At 50.8% G+C, this 18,489-nt stretch overlaps 1 protein-coding gene across 2 annotated transcripts in view; it reads right to left on the bottom strand.

The window, feature by feature from the left end:
- Positions 1-18,489, bottom strand: part of USH1C (USH1 protein network component harmonin) — a 49,552-nt gene that overhangs the window by 15,177 nt on the left and 15,886 nt on the right. The window contains exons 5-18 of one of the 2 annotated variants that reach the window (XM_043901834.1): positions 17,750-17,858; positions 17,598-17,622; positions 17,347-17,404; positions 16,956-17,050; positions 15,465-15,549; positions 13,298-13,357; positions 13,077-13,133; positions 12,636-12,778; positions 11,528-11,593; positions 10,979-11,103; positions 6,723-6,772; positions 2,715-2,867; positions 1,549-1,665; positions 509-991 (exon numbers count right to left, since the gene is read on the bottom strand). In XM_043901834.1, coding sequence (XP_043757769.1) covers positions 509-991; positions 1,549-1,665; positions 2,715-2,867; positions 6,723-6,772; positions 10,979-11,103; positions 11,528-11,593; positions 12,636-12,778; positions 13,077-13,133; positions 13,298-13,357; positions 15,465-15,549; positions 16,956-17,050; positions 17,347-17,404; positions 17,598-17,622; positions 17,750-17,858 — 1,626 coding nt within the window. Of the gene's footprint in view, positions 1-508; positions 992-1,548; positions 1,666-2,714; positions 2,868-6,722; positions 6,773-7,876; positions 7,951-10,978; positions 11,104-11,527; positions 11,594-12,635; positions 12,779-13,076; positions 13,134-13,297; positions 13,358-15,464; positions 15,550-16,955; positions 17,051-17,346; positions 17,405-17,597; positions 17,623-17,749; positions 17,859-18,489 lie in introns of both variants that reach the window. The other variant, XM_043901825.1, reaches the window with a different exon arrangement.

Raw genomic sequence — 18,489 nt, 5'->3', positions numbered from 1 at the left:
GCTAATATAGTTGGCTAGTGTTGTAGAAAATAGCATGGTAATGTCTTAATACTGCAGTGGACAGTGTTATCACCTCATTTACAGAGTCTAACACTGCTCCCCTGTTAAACAGAGGATTCATTCACCACATTCAAGGCTTTCTGAGCTAATATCAAGAAACAACTACCTGGCATATAAATAGAGCTCTGGCTCTTCATTAACACAGCCTTGCAAGTGCTACAGTGAAGGTTACCAGCTGGTACTAGCCAAGAGGAGCAGAGAGAACAATCAACTTGCTCATCCCAAGTATCACAGGCAATTCACCATACCATGCAGCACTTCAAAATCAGCAGAAGCCATACGCACGCAGGAAGTCCACAACTGCAGGCTGGGGAGCCAGTTCCTGGAACAGGGGCTGGGGTGGTGTTTCCTCCCATCTGCACGCGCAGGAGCAGAGGAGGGCGTGGGAAACAGCAGCCCGGCCCACTCTTCCTGCTTCCCTGCACTGCATGCAGAACAGAGGCAGTACCTTCTGGGTGGGTGGGAAGCTCCGATTGGGGACAGGAGAGTTGGCAGGCTTCCCACTGTGGTTCTTGGCCTCCCAGTTCTCTGCTGGATCTCCTGTCTCCCCAGCGCGGAAGGGGTGGTTGCCCAGCGCTTCTTCCAGCGCCGAGGGCAGCGGGCGGGTGGGAGTGAGGTCTTGCGTGGGAATGGAGGGTGGGGGAGGGATGGGGATGGGGGGTGGAGTGCGCTGCACCCAGGGCGAGGAAGAGGCACTCACGCGGCCTGATGAGGGCAGGACAGGGGGCGCGGGGACCTTGGAGGGTGGGTTGGAGGGTGGAGGGTGAGGCATCACAGGCAAGGCAGAGGCGGTCTTGGGGGGATAGTAGAACATGTCCAGGGGGATGTCATCCAGGTCCGTGGTGTGAAGGTGCAGCCCGCCTGCGAAGCGCCTCAGGGGCGGGGCCAGGGGAGACACAGAGGGTGGGGGAGGCGGGGGCCCTGTGGTCATCTGGGGGTGGCAAGGAAGTTCTGTCACGGGCGAGCGCCCCACTTCACGATACACCGTCTAACGCTCATCTGTTTCTCTTGCTGCTGGAGACCCACCACCCTTGAAACCCGAACCTTGGAAGCGGGAGGGGTGGTCAATTCTCTGCCACCTGGGTGCCCAGCGGATCCCACACCAGGTGGCCAGTAGGGGGCACCAAAACACATGCGAGTGATGAAAAGGCAACCATATAATTCATCATCTAAACTGGAACACACATGACAGGGAAAAATACACTCTCAATAATTACGCCCGGACAGCAGGCCTAACGGATCATCTCAGATGAGCTGGGACTTAGCGGTCACTCTGGAAATAAGCCCAGAAATACAGACACATCTCCCTCCTCAAGACGGGCGCATGGAGTGGGCTGGTCAGCAGCCCCGGAGGGTGAAGCTTCTCAGTGGCCAGGCTGCCTCCCTAGCATGGGGACATGCCACCTCCCGCCATCCCCAGGGTGGGTGGTGTCAAAGGCAGCAGGAGGGTCTATGTGGACAGAAACGCTCTGGGAAGGGCTCTGTTACCTCTGATATCTCATTATCAGCAGAGGAAATCTGCTCAAGGCGTGTCTGACAGAGCCTTTCCACCCAATACTGAATCTTTTCCGACTCCTCAAGGTCTTCCCGCTCTGTCTCAGATACCTGGGACCCAAGGCCAGCGCAAAATGGAGAGGACGGAGAGCACATTGAGTCACACGTGGACAGCACACTCAAGTCAATAGTTCAGAAGCACTTCTTAAACACCCAGAGTACTGCTGAATGTGTCAACTACCTAGAAAAAGCCCCAGGCTTGTTCCACCTGGCCCCAGCAGAGGGGAAATAAGGGAGAGAGGTGTTGGGGTGTTAGCTTACAGCAGGTGTAGGCAAAATTCGAGAAGGGGCTTATGCCTTGCATGAGATTAGCTGTCTTTAGGATTCCCACCAACTCTGAGGCTCTTAGGATTCTCCAAAAATGGTCCTTTTGTAGGCACATTCCAAGAGTCCAGCTTTACTGCTTGTTTCTTTTTCCCCTCATTCCAGGCTGTCTTGTCCTTAGGAGCACAAGTTCAATGTTATCTTTAATTCTGTAGCTAATTTGTTCTAATGTCAAATCTAATGCACTTCACATTTTCCAGGACTTCTCTGGCTTTGTAATCTAATCAGCTTGGCATTCTGATTCACAGAAGCTTTAAAGAGAAGCATAACCTGAGTTGTTGATGGAGGTGGGGCTCAAACTGACCCAGATCTAATGACAGGTGAGTAGAAGGCTAACTTCAGATCTACAGTCTGGGCAGAAGGGTTAGCCTCAGACTCAAACCCTGAACAGGGAGGCCAGCCTTACAGGGAGGCCAGCCTTACAGCCATACCAAGGAGGAGAGGCCTAGACTTGCACTCAGTTTGGTGGGAGTGGGGGTTGAGGGCAGACACAGACCTCTAGCCATGTGCAAGGAGACCAACCTGAGACCCACAGTCTGGGCAGAGAGGCCAGCTCCTGAGCAGTCTCCCCAAACATACACACCTTAGCCAGAAGCTAGTCTCACTCTGGGGAGGTGGGAAGATCTCACCCTCCAGCCTGGGGAGGGGGCTGGGCTCACTCCATCCTCAGACTCCATCTGGAAACAGCTACTCTAGCTGATTTCCTGAGAGCATGGTGGGGACCAACCAAACTGTCCCAGGGATGCTCCCTGGCCTCAGAGCAGGACACGTCATACCTCCTGGGCCAGCCGGTTGATCTTCAGTTGCTTTTCCTTCTCCAGCATTTCCTCTTTCTCTTTGTAAAGCTTCTGCTCAAACTCCAGTTCCTTCTTATTCTTTCTCAACTCCTGAAGGCTATCATACTTGGCTTTCTTCTTATCCTTTCCTTTCTGAGAAGATGTGGCATTGTTTATATGACAAGGGTTACAAGGCATTGTTGACACTGGCACAGCACAGCAAACAGGGCATTCAGACAACAGCAGGCACCTCCCTCCCATGAGTCCCTCTCCTAGGTCTGCTCAATCACACTGGGCACTGGGCACTGGGCTTCAGGTTTAGCAGGCAGGACGCTGCTACCCATCGCAGAGTGAGACACACTTCCTATGCCGGTCAGAAGAACTGGCTTACTAGTTCACTAACAAGCTGTGTGACCTTGGCTAGGCTCCTTAACCTCTCTGGGCCTGGTTTATCTCACCTCCAGAATGGGGGAAATACCTGCCCCACAGGTTTGCCATCTAGAGCCAATGAAATGACATCTATGAAAGCATTTTGTAAGCTTCCAAGTGCTGTATTTTAAAAAGGCACTGTATTTATTTCCCAGTGTCTGGGCATAGGCCTTCTCCATTATCTGGATGTTCAGACAACACAGATGCATCCTGGTAGAATCTAGAGAAAATCTGGGACAGCTGGCTAAACCTCATTTACAGAGATCCTCTATCCTGAGCTAGAGGAGAAGGGTGTCAGCCTCAGACCTGGAAGCCCAGAGCCAAGGACATCAGATTTTGTCCTGCTGCTTAAACTCCAGACCATTTCCTCCTTCAGAGTCCAAACCCACTGTTTCTTCTGAACTAGGTGGACTAGTTAGAAACTATATGACTGGGAATTGGTGTGGAGGGGCAGGTAGGAAGGATGGCCCAAGTGTTCTTCACTGGCCATCAGGGTTCCAGAGGATTGGGGGAGGGAAGTGGAGGGCAAACAGACTTCTTTTTCCTGTTTGAATTAGACCACAAAGTCTGCTTTCCTAGCTGCTTCTCCCATGGGCTTGCAGGGAAGCTGAGGAGTAAAGAAGGAAGAGAGTTAAGACTTATGGACTGCCTGTGTACCAAGAGGTTTACATTGCTTATCCTATCCATGGGGCTTCGCTGGTGGCTCAGATGGTAAAGAATCTGCCTGCAGCGCAGAAGACCCAGGGTCAATCCCATCCATAGGTATTATCTCCCTTCTCTTGATGAAGGAGCCGAGAAGCGGAGGTGAAATCCCTTGCCTGGTGTCAAACATCTAGTAAGTGGTGATGCCAGAATTTGGACTAGAGTCTTCCAGGTCCCACAGTTTCCCCACTGCACCCTGACGAGCTGGCGGCAAGGGAAGCATGGCAGGAGGGAGTGTCGGCCCCTCGTGCAGCATGGAGGACAGGGGCCAGGAGACAGCATCAACTCTCCAGGGAAGGAGGAAGCCTGCATGTTCGCTGAACTCACCCCCACCCTCCCAGGCCTTCCTGGGTGGGGCCTGCTCTCAGAACTCCCGAATCATCCCATCATCCAAGGCCAGGAATGAGAAATTGAGTTTCCCAGCAATGGACACACAACTTTGTCCACAGCTAGAGGGGCCTGATGGATCATTATGGACCTGTGACTGAGTCATTCTGTCTCCCTTCCTAAAGACAACCCCCAACTCTGTGCACAGGTGCTTTGGAGATGGTCCCCCATCTAGCAGATGGGGGCCCCACCCTCAGAGCAGTCTATGAGCCACTTGAGAAAATGGTTTTCACTGCTTCAGAGCCCTGCTTGGTTCCTTCTTACCTTGTTCACTAGACTCTTGGCTCAGTTGATAGATGAATCTCTATCATCACATTATTAATTCAGACAACTCTCCAAGAGGAGTCAGAACCATTCTGCCCAATGGCAGCTTGCTAGACTAAGGGCATGACCTCCCACAGGGACCATCATAATAGGCATGGCCATTCTACTGTTGTTGTCTTTTTTTTTAAAAAAACATCAGTGTTAAGATTTTAGAGCTAGGACTCCTGGGTGGGGAGGGAGATGTGACAGTTTCTATCTCATTTCCAAGAAAAGAGCACCTGCTTACTGAAGCAGAAAGGCAAGCTGCCCCATAGCATCGCGTACTGGTCTCATAGTAGCCTTTTCCATATGGGTTACTTAGCTGTGTGTGAATCTGCCTCTCTTGCCAGACGGCAGGCTCCAACCAGTAGGGTTGGTCTGCATAATTTACTCAAGCGGTCCTGGGGAAAGGACTCAGTAAGAACAACAAAGCCTTCGGGCACCGGAATAGACTTTGTGAGGCCATAGGCCTGGGCTCCATGAGCCCCAGAGGGCCCAGGAAGACTCTGAATAGTTAGCTTTTCAAATAAGAGGAATTTTGTGCATTGCTGACCACGGCCATCGAAGGCCACTTGTAATACCTGGGGACTTGGTTCTAGCTGCTTGGAGACAAAGCATCTCACATAACTCTAGAAAAAAAGTGTCAGTGGATTTTCAGAGTCAGTATGAGGGACATAATTCTGTTGTCCTTTAGTGGTCAGTCAAAGTCACTGCAAATACTCCTTCTGGTCCAGACTGAGAGGACAGGCAGATGGAAGGGAGGGGTGTGCTCTTGCCTCTACCTTCACGTGATTTTTCTCTCTTTTGGAAATGAAATGAAAACCAAAACACTAGCGATTTCTGGAATGACTAGACTAAAGGGTAGAGGAAAACAGGCTTTCCTCTTTGCCAACAGCGATTCTCAAGTGCTGCGATTTCTGATGGGAGGTGTGTGTGAAGGAGACACTAATTCTTTTACATTTACCTAGTTTAGTGCTTGGAAAAGAATTTACCTGTACATCTCCTTTTATTGTTTTTTCAAGTAAAATCCTCTGTGTGTGTGGGCATGTGTGTTACCCTGTCTGGTAGAGACAGTATATAGAGAAGAATTAGAAATTGAACCCAATGAAATATCATAAGCCATAGAGTCAGCCTGTAAGATGAAAAGGACAGCCCATGAGACCAAGACCTTTCTGGGAGGGGGGCAGTGTAAAGAGGGATCCCCTGAGATGCTCTGTTGTGCTTATTCAATGAGATACAGATCATTATCTGTGCTCCTAGGTAAAGACATTTACCCCTGTCAAGGGTAATACAGACATCTATTATCTTAACAGTACCATGTTACAGGAAGGGGGTGGTTGTTTCCAGCACATCAGATATTCCCATTTTCCAGGCAGGGAGATGTTACATATCATCAAGGTCACCCAGCTGCCAGTGCTTTGGTTTCTAGGGAACTGACATCCTGCCAGAAAGAGCCAGTCGAATGATAACACCTAAATTAGTTCACCCAGATTTATGTTGATGCCTGATTTCCAAATACCAAGTCATTCTGAATGTCCAATCTACAAATATTAACAGCAGCATTTTCATAATCAAATGCCAAAGTGATTTAGGAAAAAAAAAAAAAGGGAGCTTTATGGGGTCTGGAGATACAGGAATAAGATTTAGAGAGAAAATTCAAGGCCCCAGAGGCCAGAAAAATGCATTATCCTGGGCACATGCAGGGAAATTTCTAGGATAGAGCTAGGGTTGGTGAGACTTTAAATCCAGCCTGAGGCAGAAAAATCCCCACCCTGGAGCCAGTCTGTGTCTGGTGCAGTCAGCCTCATAACCTGTCCTGCATGCACCCAATTGGATTTTTCACTCTGTCTGACCTTGGCTTCTGCTCTTAGCCTCTGGTTCTACTTGACAGAGAAACAAAGCAGATTCCTGCCATGGCTCTGCCCTGCCCCGTGCCCAGCGGGCCTGGTGCTGACCCAGCAGAGCCTGATGGTACCTGGGCAGGTCTCCGCCTGTGCATACTTCCCCCACGGTGCCTCTGTGACAGCGCCCTATCCTGTGACATCAGCCATCAGAGAGGCACAGAGGGGGTTAGCCACCCCAGTAAACAGCTGGTCACACTGTTGAGAGGCAACAGGCAAAGAAACAAGGGGAAAGGTCAAAACCCACAGCAAACTCAGCGGCCAGCAGCACTCAGTCCTGGCCTACCTTCCGAATGGTTGGGAATTTGCCATCGTAACGATAAAACCAGCCAAAGGCTATAAGAACACAGAGAACAAAGCGATGAGATGCCGATCAGCTTAACCAGGGCATCCACGGGCAGCAGCCAGGAGCTGGGTTCCCAAAGAACGTGCAGCTTTGAGATGAAAGCAGCCCCGGCAAATCCAATAGCCGAACCGCACCCTCTGCCTGACTCGCCGCTTACCTGGCCTCACCCAGGTTGTAGAGCGGGCCCAAGATAACCCGAGAAACGGCCCGATTCCCAGGCCCTGGGCCGCTGTCAACTGCCTCCCCCGGACACTGGCTTCAGAAGTCAGTGCCAGAAAGTCCAAGACAAAGCCCCTTGTAGAAGGATGAGCTTTTCCCCATCATAGCCACAGTCTGCGAACACAAAGCCCCATTGAGTGAGGCCTCTCCTAACCGGCGTCGGGTCCCTTCATCCAAAAAACAACCCCAAACAAAAGGGAGCCTGGGTCTCTGCCTAGAACAACCGTCAGACAGGACAAAACTGTCTTGCCTCACAGTGTGGTCCATGTCCTCAGGTTTTAACATTGCAAGAGGAGACCCTGTGGGGTGGGGGGAGGGGGTCAGCCCTGGGAAGGATGCTCAGGCAGCAGTGGGCAGAAGAATTGTCCCCAGAAAAGCATATCCCCACCCAGGCCAGATCCACAGCCCCCTGCCTTCCCCAACAGCAGCATGAAGGATGGGCTAATATCTCAAGGCTAAAGCTCCCTGGCCAGTGGTGATGGCTTAACAACCCACTTGACCAGCCTGAATTCTGGAACAGGATCTAGAAAGCGCCTTGCTGGAGCCAGCACTCCCCTCTTAGTTGCTGGATGTTGGGGAGGTCTAGAGGGCCCGAGGGGAGAGGCCAGGGCACCAGAGGAGGAACCTGGGCCTGTGGGGTATTAAATGTTTGAATGAGCAGTTCCAGCTGACATTTCAGCCCGGGCACAAGTCTTTTCCTCAAGGTTTTGTGGGCAGTGCTTGGACCAAGCCGGGGACTTGGAGGAACTTCCGAGACTCCAGGAGTCCCCACCACGTACTGGGCCCGCAGAGCTGAGAGTGTGCAGGGCTGGCAGGAAGAAGCAGGCAAGGCAAGCAGAGCAGCAAGGCCAGGGAGCGAAGCAGGGGCCGCAAACCTGCTCTCCCCGCTTGTCCGTGCCTCCATCCAGGTCATCTGCTGGGTCAAACTCGGGGTCCACACCCAGATCATCTACCCAGGAAAAGAGGAGGAAGCTGGTGAACCAAGAGGGACTTGGAAGACCAAGGGGCCAGAGGTGATTGGGGGAGCCTGGGGGCCTGTGACCAGCTTATTCCATGGGAGAGCTGGGAGGTCAGGGGCAGGAACAGGGCTCAGGAACCCAGAACAAAGGTTTCTTGCTGTGGGATGGTGCGTGCAGCACTTTCAGCCTTAGAAGCTCTCATTTCTCTATCTGTACATGGGGCTAATCTGATCTGACGGCAGCATGAGAACGATTGTGCAAGGTATTTGGTTGACACAGGAGGGGTGGTGCTGATGACGGGAACACCTGAGTATTTACCAAGGGCCTGCAATGGGAGAACAGATCCTCCCTGCTTCTTCTGATCACCCTGGGAGCTCTGGGTCCCCAGGGGATGTCAGAACTGTGTGGATGGGCAGCAGATGAAAGCTGGAATCTTAAGGAAGTGAGGAGATATCAAGGAGTAAAAGTAGTTAGGAAGACATGGATTTTGACCTAATGTGGAGAACACCAAACCATCCGTTCCAGTGGTTTCTAACCCAGACTCTGGCCTCCCTGGGGCCCTGGAATATTTGAGTCTGTTATGAGCTGTTTATTAATATTTCAAAATATCAATGAGAAGAACTTGCCCATTAACAAAGGAAAAGGTTATAAGTATTAATAAGTTCCTTTGCTTTTGGCTCAGTTTATATTTACTCCACAGTGAAACACTTGCTTTCTTGCTAATAAGAGGAATTACTTAATGAAACAATGAACACAAAAGGATGACTTAATAGTTTGGTAGGAAAAAAACTCAGCTTCTAAACCATGGTGTCTAACGGGGGTGGGGTGGGGGAGGGGCTACCAGATGGGGTCCTTGATGGGGAGAGATGGCTAGAAAGCTCTTATTTAAACTTCTTTATCTCTCAAACCTTCTTCCAGCTCTGGGATCCTTAAATACCCCTCTGCTCCCTGTTGCTTTTGCTAAGGAAAGCTATTTTGGGGCCTCTGTGATGGCATGTTCTGGCTTGGAGGACTCCATGTAATGTTGGGGTTCTCCTGGGTCAGTCATGGGTAGGCAGCCAGATCCCTGAGACAGGGGGTGGGGAGGAGATCAGGGTGGATAATTAGGATGAACTGCTTTATTTTCCAGGCAAGAGATGTTCCTCGCTCTTTCCTGTCTGTTCAGAAATGCAGGGTCCACATAGGCAGATACTTGAGTCAGATAAATAACCTGTCAGCTGACTGGTCCCCCAAATTGAAGAGTGGTCAGGGAGGGGCAGGCTGCAGCCTAGTTCCATCAGCTCAAGAAGACAGCATCCCAACCTCCCAGCAATGGGCAAGAGGCAGGAATCGGGCTGGCTCAGAGGCCTCAATGTATTTCCTGACCAATCTCCAAAGCAGAATTAAACTGCCGATGCAAACGGAGGTGGACGGAGGTGTAGCCACCTCAGCTCAGCTGGCAGGCCCTGGTCATCAGTCACGTGCTTCCCGGGGTCCCCTGAGAAAACACTTATATCTCGAGCAAAGGGAAAGTTCCTGCTCCTTTCATTCGAGAAGATTGATTTGGGTTAAAAGCAGTGAATAAATAGCTAGAGAAAGGGTTTTTATTTTCTACAGTCCCTTAAAGGGTGTGTTTGCTCTCAAGCCCAGATCCAGTTTCTAGGAAGGTACTAAATTGACTAGGATTCCTTTCATAAGAAGCAATTAAAATTGATTCCTCTCCTTTGGAAGCTCCTATTTCACTCCTAAGAGCAAATTAGCTCCCTGTCTAAAACACTGATTATTCACTGAGAATTTAGCTCAACTAACACCAAATGTCATGGGGTGGCTGATGACAGCGTGCTTTGTCCTTGGGAGAGGACCCGAGATGACACCGCCCTGGTGCCAGTAAGGAATGTGCTGGGGGCTGTTTGCCCTGCCCCCGGGAAGGGCGGCATGGAACTATCCAGACGCCCTGCACCTCTTGTGGACCCAAGTGGCCTGTGCTGGCAAGGTGACGTCCCTCCAGGGATCAAGTATGATCCACAGTTGGGGCCACAGCTGTCTGGACCCCATCACAAGATCCCATATGGCTGGTGCACAGCAGAAGTGGGGGAACCGTGGTTCTCGGATGCAGATTCAACCCCACATCTGGAGGATCCCAGGTCAGCTGAGCACAGTCAGCTGGAATAGATTCTGCCCCATGTCAGGTACAAATCAAAACAGCTGGAAAGTCAGAGTGAAGGCCCAGCCAGGAATCCTGGACCTGTGACCGCCACGGCCCCCACACTGCATCGCTCCTGACTCCCCACCATTAGCCCACGGGAGAAGCACTGAGGCTGAACCCCTTCCTCTGCCCCTGGAAGGGACATGACATCCTGGGAGCTGAGTTGGAGAGCAGGTGGGCAGGCGAGCGGTTGGTGGGGGCCTGGACTCAAAGTGGACGTGGGATCATAAGACAGATGAGGAAAGATGGGAAGGGTAGAGGCTGCTGATGCCCCAGGATGGTGCCTCGGAGGGTCGCACAGTTCTCTCCCCAACTCCGCCCTTGGAGTGGCATGACTGTGGTCCATGCACAGGGGTGCAGGTGGTAGGGGTGCTCCCAGGAAGCTCCTCCCACAGCTACCCATCAGCCTTGGATCACAGAGTCCTTCTCTCACATGAATCCCTTCTGCTTTTTCTTACCACTGTTTTACCACAGCCCCAGTTTAGAACGCAGCAAAAAGAGGACGTGACACCCAACACACGAAGATGATCATCCCTGAGCTGTTCCCGCTTTTGCCACTGCTCTCCAGTCCCTCTTCAGAGGTCCAAGGGCACATACCGGAGTCTGGGTCATGGGGCAGAGCCGGGCAGCAGGCCCCAGGACAAGGAAGGCAGGCAGACTCCACCCATCCCAACACGCTGGCAGACAGCCCCTGCACATGGCTGCCCCTCCATGAAGACAGCCATGGCTGATTGGCCTGGGCAGGTGGTGTAGGTGTAGGGAGACCTGTACCTTTGTCGAGACACCCCCAGGCCCCTGGAAGAAGCCCTCTCCTGTCAGCACATGATACATACACTTTGGCTTGCGAAGGGGTATTGGGTGCACCTCGGCGGTGATGGTTTTAGGTGACCGCAGCTGTTCCTTTGAGCCCCAGTCTTCTTCCCATTGCTTCCTGAACTTCTCTTCCTCCTCCACGATCCTGAAATAAGATTCCCACGCCTGTGACTGGAGTCACAACCTTCACAGGCCCGCCTTCTGCCTACTGGGGGACCCCAACCACCCTGGGGAGAAGCCGTGTGGTTCCAGTTGTGGTGAAGGACCCGAGTCCCTGGCACTTGTATTCTAAATCAAGTGGGAAGGCCACCCTGGCAGTGACAAAACCATGTTCCAGTCACTGCCACCTAGTAAGACCCATTACTAGGATTATGGAATGGCTACAAATTATGGAATTTGGAATGGCTACATATATTATTTCATACATTATGGAATGGCTACAAAGGATGTTCCACCAGGGGAGAAGGTAAACTGGGCCTGGAAGTGGCCTCTGGGGCCACACTCCTGCGAGCACACTCACGTCCACACACAGACGTGTGCGTGCAGACACGTGGGGCCAAGGCACTCACTGTTCCATCTCCTTCCGGTATCTCTCATTCTCCTCTGCTGCCTTCTGGGCAATTTCCTTTTTCCTTCTGAAACACAAAAGCAAGTTGGCATGCCAGAGTCGATGTAAGAGAAGTTAACTCTTCCTTGTAGCTAATCTCTGATTTGAGAAAAAGCTTTAAATATTTCTTTCAGGCTCCTTTCCAAGGATGGCTGGACCAAATGCAGATGCTGGGGAAGTGGGTCCAAAAAAGTCTGGGTCCCAAAAAAGTCTGTGTGGTTTTGCTTGGCACTGCTGAGCAGAGATGCTCCTCTGCAGGGGACTGAAGGCCATTCAGGGCAGGCCACGTTGCCATGCAGCCACCTCTAAACACCAAGAGGAAGTGACTGAGTGAGGTCCTCTCAGAGGAGGGCCCCAGACCCCAGAAGCAATCCTAGGCTGCTAACCAAGGCCAGGGTGGTTCTCCAGGCTAATTCTGTGATGGGAGAGATGGAAAGATCCTGTCCACCTTCCTTTCCCAAATTCTTACTATGCTTGTAGAACGGAGGTAGACTGGAATTTTGACAATGGTTTTTGAGTTATGAATTGCTAGCTCCACTTATTCTCAATCATCATCCCAGCCACTCTGGGGTTGGTGGGGGACAGTTCTTAACCACCACAGATCGGGTGGCCAAACTGCCAGGGTGTGAATTCCACAGCTTAGCCATATCTGACTTGGTACACGAGTGGTGTAACCTCTCTGAGTCTCAGTATGCTCACCTGTAAAACGGGTTAATAACCATGTATCTTTCTCAGTTATTATGGGAATTCAGTTCAGGTACATAAACAAGGCCCTCACGCAATGTCAGCTGCATGGTTGGTACTTGACAAATGTTAGCTACTGCTAGTAGCATCCTCATTTTCCATATTCCTGAGTCTTGGAAATCAGGGGGTTTCCTTGTTAAAGAGGGTGATGCCCAGTGGTCTGGAGGCAGGGGATACGTGCGCTGAGCATCACTGAACCCATCTGGTCTGAGGACAGGCCTCAGGGGGAAAGTCAGCTCAGGACGCAGCCAACAGGAAGCAAAGCAGGGGGGATGGTACAGGGCCTGGGAGGGCTGGGAGGGGGCACCCTGGCTGACCACACTCACTGCCTCTCCATCTCCTGCTGCTCCTGGAGGATTTTGTTGGATTCCATCGCCAGCCGCTTCTGCATCAGGAGCTCCTGCCGCTGCAGCTCGCGCTGCCGAACCTCCGCTAGCCGCTCCCGGTCTGTCATAAACAGCTCCCGGCCCTTGTGGGGAGAAAACAGGCCCTTTGCTCAGTCCCCGGGGAGCCTAGAAGTACAGAGCCAGAGCTTTGGGGGGCCAAGATGTGGGTTGTCTTCTCATCACTATGGCCCTCCATGTCAGGCATGTGGCTGCTGTTCTCTGTGACCTTAATTTCTGGCTGGGCAGGGGTCTTCCCATCAGCTATCAGAGCTTCAGGGACAGAGACCCCCGGGCCAGGAGAGTGTGTCGGAGACCAGGGGTCTGAGGAGCTGGGCTGCAGGTAGGGGTCGTGGGGCCCCCGCTAGCTTGTTCTGGACTTACAGCTCCAGCTACGATGGAGATGGTCAGGCTGCGGCTACTCTTCAGCACGTTCACGGCCTACAGGGGACAGACAGACAGTCAGCAGAGGCCTGACAGACCAGAGCAATCGAGGCCTCTGGGGAGCACAGAAGGGTTCAAACACTGCGGCAAGGGAGAGGAGGGTGGAAAGAGGAGGGCAGAGCGGCTCATCATGGCCGGCAGGTGAAAACCCCACATCTCACCTCCTTGTGGTCCAGGTTGGAGAAGTCGATGCCATTGACTTCAACAATCTGGTCCCCTGTCTGGGGGAGAAACAGAGAGGCATCAGTGTACTTGTATTATCTGGACACTTTTTCTGTTGGAAGGGCTCCCCCTGGAGGCCAGTATCAGACACTGGATCTTCAAGTAGCGGCGCCTCAACTCTTTCCGATGAGCAGCATTCCAACGGGGTCCTCCCAGAGCCCCTCCATTCTCTATCTCTTTCAAATATTACACCAATAAAGGTTCATTCCTTTGGTTGAATTTATGCATTTGCTTAAAAAATCTCAGTTTGTAGGCATAGGAGCCTTTAAGATTCTCATACAGTAGATTCTGTGTGGAATCAATAATAATTAGTATAATAGCTAGTATTAACTGATCCCTCCCTATGTATCAGACACAGTTTGAAGTATATGTGTTAGTTCATTTAATCTACACAATGACCCTAGAAGGAAAACTATTACTCCCATTTTACAGGATCCTTTTTCTGAAGCACAGAAAAAGGAAGTAATTTGTCTAAAGAAGAGGTTAAAAGTTCTTGTTTTAGCATCAGACCACCGAGGGTTGAATCCCAGCCCTGCCTTACCAAGTACTTGATCTTGGGAAAGTCACATACTTTCTCTGGGTCTCGGTTTCCTCATTTGCAAAATGAGGCTAATGATAGTACCTAATTCTCAGAGTTCTCATACATTTTAAAGGGCTTAGGTTCGTGGATTTATCTCTGGGCTTTCTATTCTGTTCCATTGATCTATATTTCTGTCTTTGTGCCAGTACCATACTGTCTTGATGACTGTGGCTTTGTAGTAGAGTCTGAAGTCAGGCAGGTTGATTCCTCCAGTTCCATTCTTCTTTCTCAAGATTACTTTGGCTATTCGAGGTTTTTTGTATTTCCATACAAATTGTGAAATTCTTTGGTCTAGTTCTGTGAAAAATACCGTTGGTAGCTTGATAGGGATTGCATTGAATCTATAGACTGCTTTGGGTAGAATAGCCATTTTGACAATATTGATTCTTCCAATCCATGAACACGGTATGTTTCTCCATCTGTTTGTGTCCTCTTTGATTTCTTTCATCAGTGTTTTATAGTTTTCTATGTATAGGTCTTTTGTTTCTTTAGGTAGATATACTCCTAAGTATTTTATTCTTTTTGTTGCAATGGTGAATGGTATTGTTTCCTTAATTTCTCTTTCTGTTTTTTCATTGTTAGTATATAGGAATGCAAGGGATTTCTGTGTGTTAATTTTATATCCTGCAACTTTACTATATTCATTGATTAGCTCTAGTAATTTTCTGGTAGAGTCTTTAGGGTTTTCTATATAGAGGATCATGTCATCTGCAAACAGTGAGAGTTTTACTTCTTCTTTTCCATGGAATATTACTCAGCCATTAAAAAGAATTCATTTGAACCAGTCCTAATGAGATGGATGAAGCTGGAGCCCATTATACAGAGTGAAGTAAGCCAGAAAGATAAAGAACATTACAGCATACTAACACATATATATGGAATTTAGAAAGGTGATAACGATAACCCTATATGCAAAACAGAAAAAGAGACACAGAAATACAGAACAGACTTTTGAACTCTGTGGGAGAAGGTAAGGGTGGGATATTTCAAAAGAACAGCATGTATACTATCTATGGTGAAACAGATCACCAGCCCAGGTGGGATGCATGAGACAAGTGCTCCGGCCTGGTGCACTGGGAAGACCCAGAGGAATCGGGTGGAGAGGGAGGTGGGAGGGGGGATCGGGATTGGGAATACATGTAAATCCATGGCTGATTCATATCAATGTATAACAAACCCACTGGAAAAAATAATAATAATAATAATAAAAATAAATAAATAAAAAAAAAATAAAGGGCTTAGAACAATGTCCAATCCAGTAATCACTCAATGAATGTCAATTCAGATTATTGTTACTACATTCCCAAGCTCAGGACCAAAGGATCCTAGAGCTGGAGAAGGGCTGTAGAAAGGGTCGAATGTCACCCCCCCTGTGAAGCCTTCCCTTCGAGGGATTAACAGGAATCATCAGCCAGTGAGTGTCGAGAAAGGGCTGTGTGGGAAAGCACGTGCTCCATCCCTATGAGATCACAGTCCAACCCCACATCCCTGGGGGGCCCCCCTGGAGCAGGCCCAGGGTCACTCACCTCCAACCCCACCTCAGCAGACAGGGAGCCAGGCTTCACATGGCTGATGAAGATGCCAGGTTTCTGGATGGGGCCGCTGGAAATGCTGTGGGAGAGATGGGAGGTGTAGGTGAGCCTCTGCTCCAAAGTGCTTGCTCATTCAATGTCCTGCCCCATCTGCTTGTGTGTCCAGGTCCCCTGTGCCCTCAGTACCCAAGTCCTCTGCCATCTACCTCCTCAACTTCTGTCTACCAGTGCTGGGGCAATAACTACAGGAAGCTACTTCTAACTCCCCACACCCAACCTCTCATCCAACATGCAGATGCTGTTTCTTCTTTTTTTCTAGCATTTTCCAATGCATTCTTTAAGACTCAAATGCTATCTTCTCCTCATGGTTTTAACCAAACCCCTTATTCTCTCTCAAGAGTAAGCTTGTTGCTCCCTTCCCAATGCTCCTAAAACACCTACAGCAAGGAAGGCGTTTGCGCTGTTATCCTCCCCTCCCAGGTCTGTGGCAGACATCACTAATCAAACATTCCTCTACCTAAGCCTAGATGCGGCCTTAAAGTTATTTTCAAAATAAGTACTTCAGGGTGGCAGCCACCACTAATTGATTAGAGACACCACAGAGTAGACAATATTTTCCATGCTTGCATGAGAGTCCCTCAGTACTGTAACTATTTATGTGGTTGGCTTCTATATTAAGCTATAATTTCTTAGAAAGGAGGGACTTTCTTTTTTATCACTTATGCTTGGCAGAAAAGTGTTAAATAAATGTGACAGAAAGGAAATAAGAAGAATCACTTATAGGGAATTCCCTGGAAGTCCAGTGGTTAGGACTCTTCACTTTCACTACCAAGGGCCCAGGGTCAGGGAACGAGGATCCCATAAGCAGTGTGGCAAGGCCAAAAAAAAAAGAAAAAAGAATACCTTAAATAATAATAGCTAATATTTACAGAATGCTTACTACCTGGCAGGCACTAAGCTTGGTGCTTCACTCTGTCATCTCGTTCTTTCTCACAACAACCTTGTGAGGTGGGGACCATGACCTCCGATTGACAGAGAAAGCTGAGGCTTGGAGTGCTGAAGTAATTAGTCCAGGGTTCTCGAGCTCACAGGCGTCAGAGCAGGGCCCGGAACCTAGACCTCTAGCCGCTGCACTTGTGTGCTTAACGAGACTGTCCCATGAGCCCCTCTGCCTGTTGGCAATTCCCTGGCTGCCTCTTACGGAAGTCACAAAGTAATAAGTGACAAGAGAACTGTGTCAGAGGTGGCCAACTGAACAGGCTCCTTTTGCGTGACTTGAGGGCCCACCAAAGGAACATGGCCTCAGTTTTCTCCTCTGTAAAATGAGCCTGATAGAGCTGTCCCTCTGGCCCTACAGGACTGTTGTGAAACTCAGAAGCACTAACAAGTGTCATTACTAGTGGGCAAAAATCTCAGCAGCAGCAGGGGAGCGGTGTGAGAGGCCGGCTGGCCATGAGCGAGCCCCAGGGTGCGCCTGCCACCCACCTGCAGCCAAGGCCCCGGGAGCCCACCAGGCTGATGAAGACCTTCTTCTCCTTGTTTTCCTGGCTGCCGGGGGAGCCCAGGCTGCTCCGCCCGCCCTGGGGGAGGGAGAGGCTGAGGTCACCAGGTGTCCACATTGTGCAAGTGGCCTCCCGTGCTCATAAGGCCTCCAGGGTGAGCACTGCTGCTCCCACGCGAGCCTGACTGCCCTTCTGGCCCTGGGGGGGTGTGTCTGCACCGGCTGGGCCACCGCCCACAGGGCCATCCTGGATGCGCTGGCAGCCTGTGTGAAGCCCCCTGAGAGCACCTCCCTAGAGCAAGCCCTCCTTCAGGCGGGCTGCTCCTCCTGGAAGACCACCCCATCCAGACCCACCCCCCACGGTGCTGACCTTACCCCAGATTCTGACACAAACTGGTCCACGTACTGCCATTTGAGGGGCTCTTCGGGAGAGCTGATGGGATGGGAATGTAGAAGAGGGGTCATTAGGGAGATAGGGTTAAGGCACCAGACCCGGAATCCAAGTCTGCCCTCTCTGAAGCCTCCACTGTCACTGGCCCAGGGGCAGAGCTGACCAGACTCCAGGCTGACCCCAGGACCCTGAGTGCATGGGAGAGAGTCTGCCTGCGGAGGAGGGTCCTGCTCACCTCTTCACAGGGATCAAGCCGATATCTGTGGGAGAAAGGGGAGGTGGATTACGATAGCTTCTTTCCCCTTCCTTCCTCCCATCACAGCTGGGTATCACCAGCTGCCAGACCCCACCCCACCATCAGCAGCCCCTTGTCCTGGCCTCACTCACGTCTCACTTTGATGGACACAGTCTTCTTGGTGTGGATGAGGTTGATGACCTCCTCATGGGTGCAGGAGGAGATGGAATACCCATTGATCCGGACGATCTCATCCCCTACCTTGGCCGCAGGCAGAGAGAACACACATCAGGCCGCTGGGCAGCGCACGGCCAGTGCCTTGTCACCAGCCACACACCCTCCATCAGCTGGAGGATACCCAGGGCAGGCGGCACTTCCCAGCAGGCTTTCTGCCCATTTCACAGATGGGGGAACCAAGATGGAGGTGAGCAGCACAGAGAGCAGGAAGCAGAACTGGGGGTAAAAGTCAGAACTCGGTGTCCCCACTCTGTGTCACTTCCACCCAGGGGGCACCATCAGGTTTTAGAATCCACGCAAAGGGCAACCTTTCATCCAGATTCAAGCGGTTCTTCCCTGGCCTTTGTCCCCCCAACCCTGAGGAGCAGGCTTGCACCGCAACACCACAACTGAGTCAGGATAGGAACTTCCATGACTCCTGACTCAAGCTCACATCACTGACACACACGATCTCTTCTGTTCCATTCGCTGGAAACTCAATGAACATTTTAACTCTGCCCTGGCCCTGACCTCTGAATTCCTCTTCTGGAAGAAAGCAATGAACACAAGGCTCTAGCATCAGATGTCCTGGGTTCAACCCCCTGCTTTTATTTTTGTTAGCTGTGTGACCTTAGGCAAGTCTCCTGAGCTTTTTGAACCTCAGTTTCCCTCATCT

This window comes from Cervus elaphus, chromosome 1 (assembly GCF_910594005.1).
Source record: "Cervus elaphus chromosome 1, mCerEla1.1, whole genome shotgun sequence".
Taxonomy (NCBI): Eukaryota; Metazoa; Chordata; class Mammalia; order Artiodactyla; family Cervidae; genus Cervus; species Cervus elaphus.
Note: the sequence above shows the minus strand (reverse complement) of the source record. Positions and strands in the feature narration are given on the sequence as shown.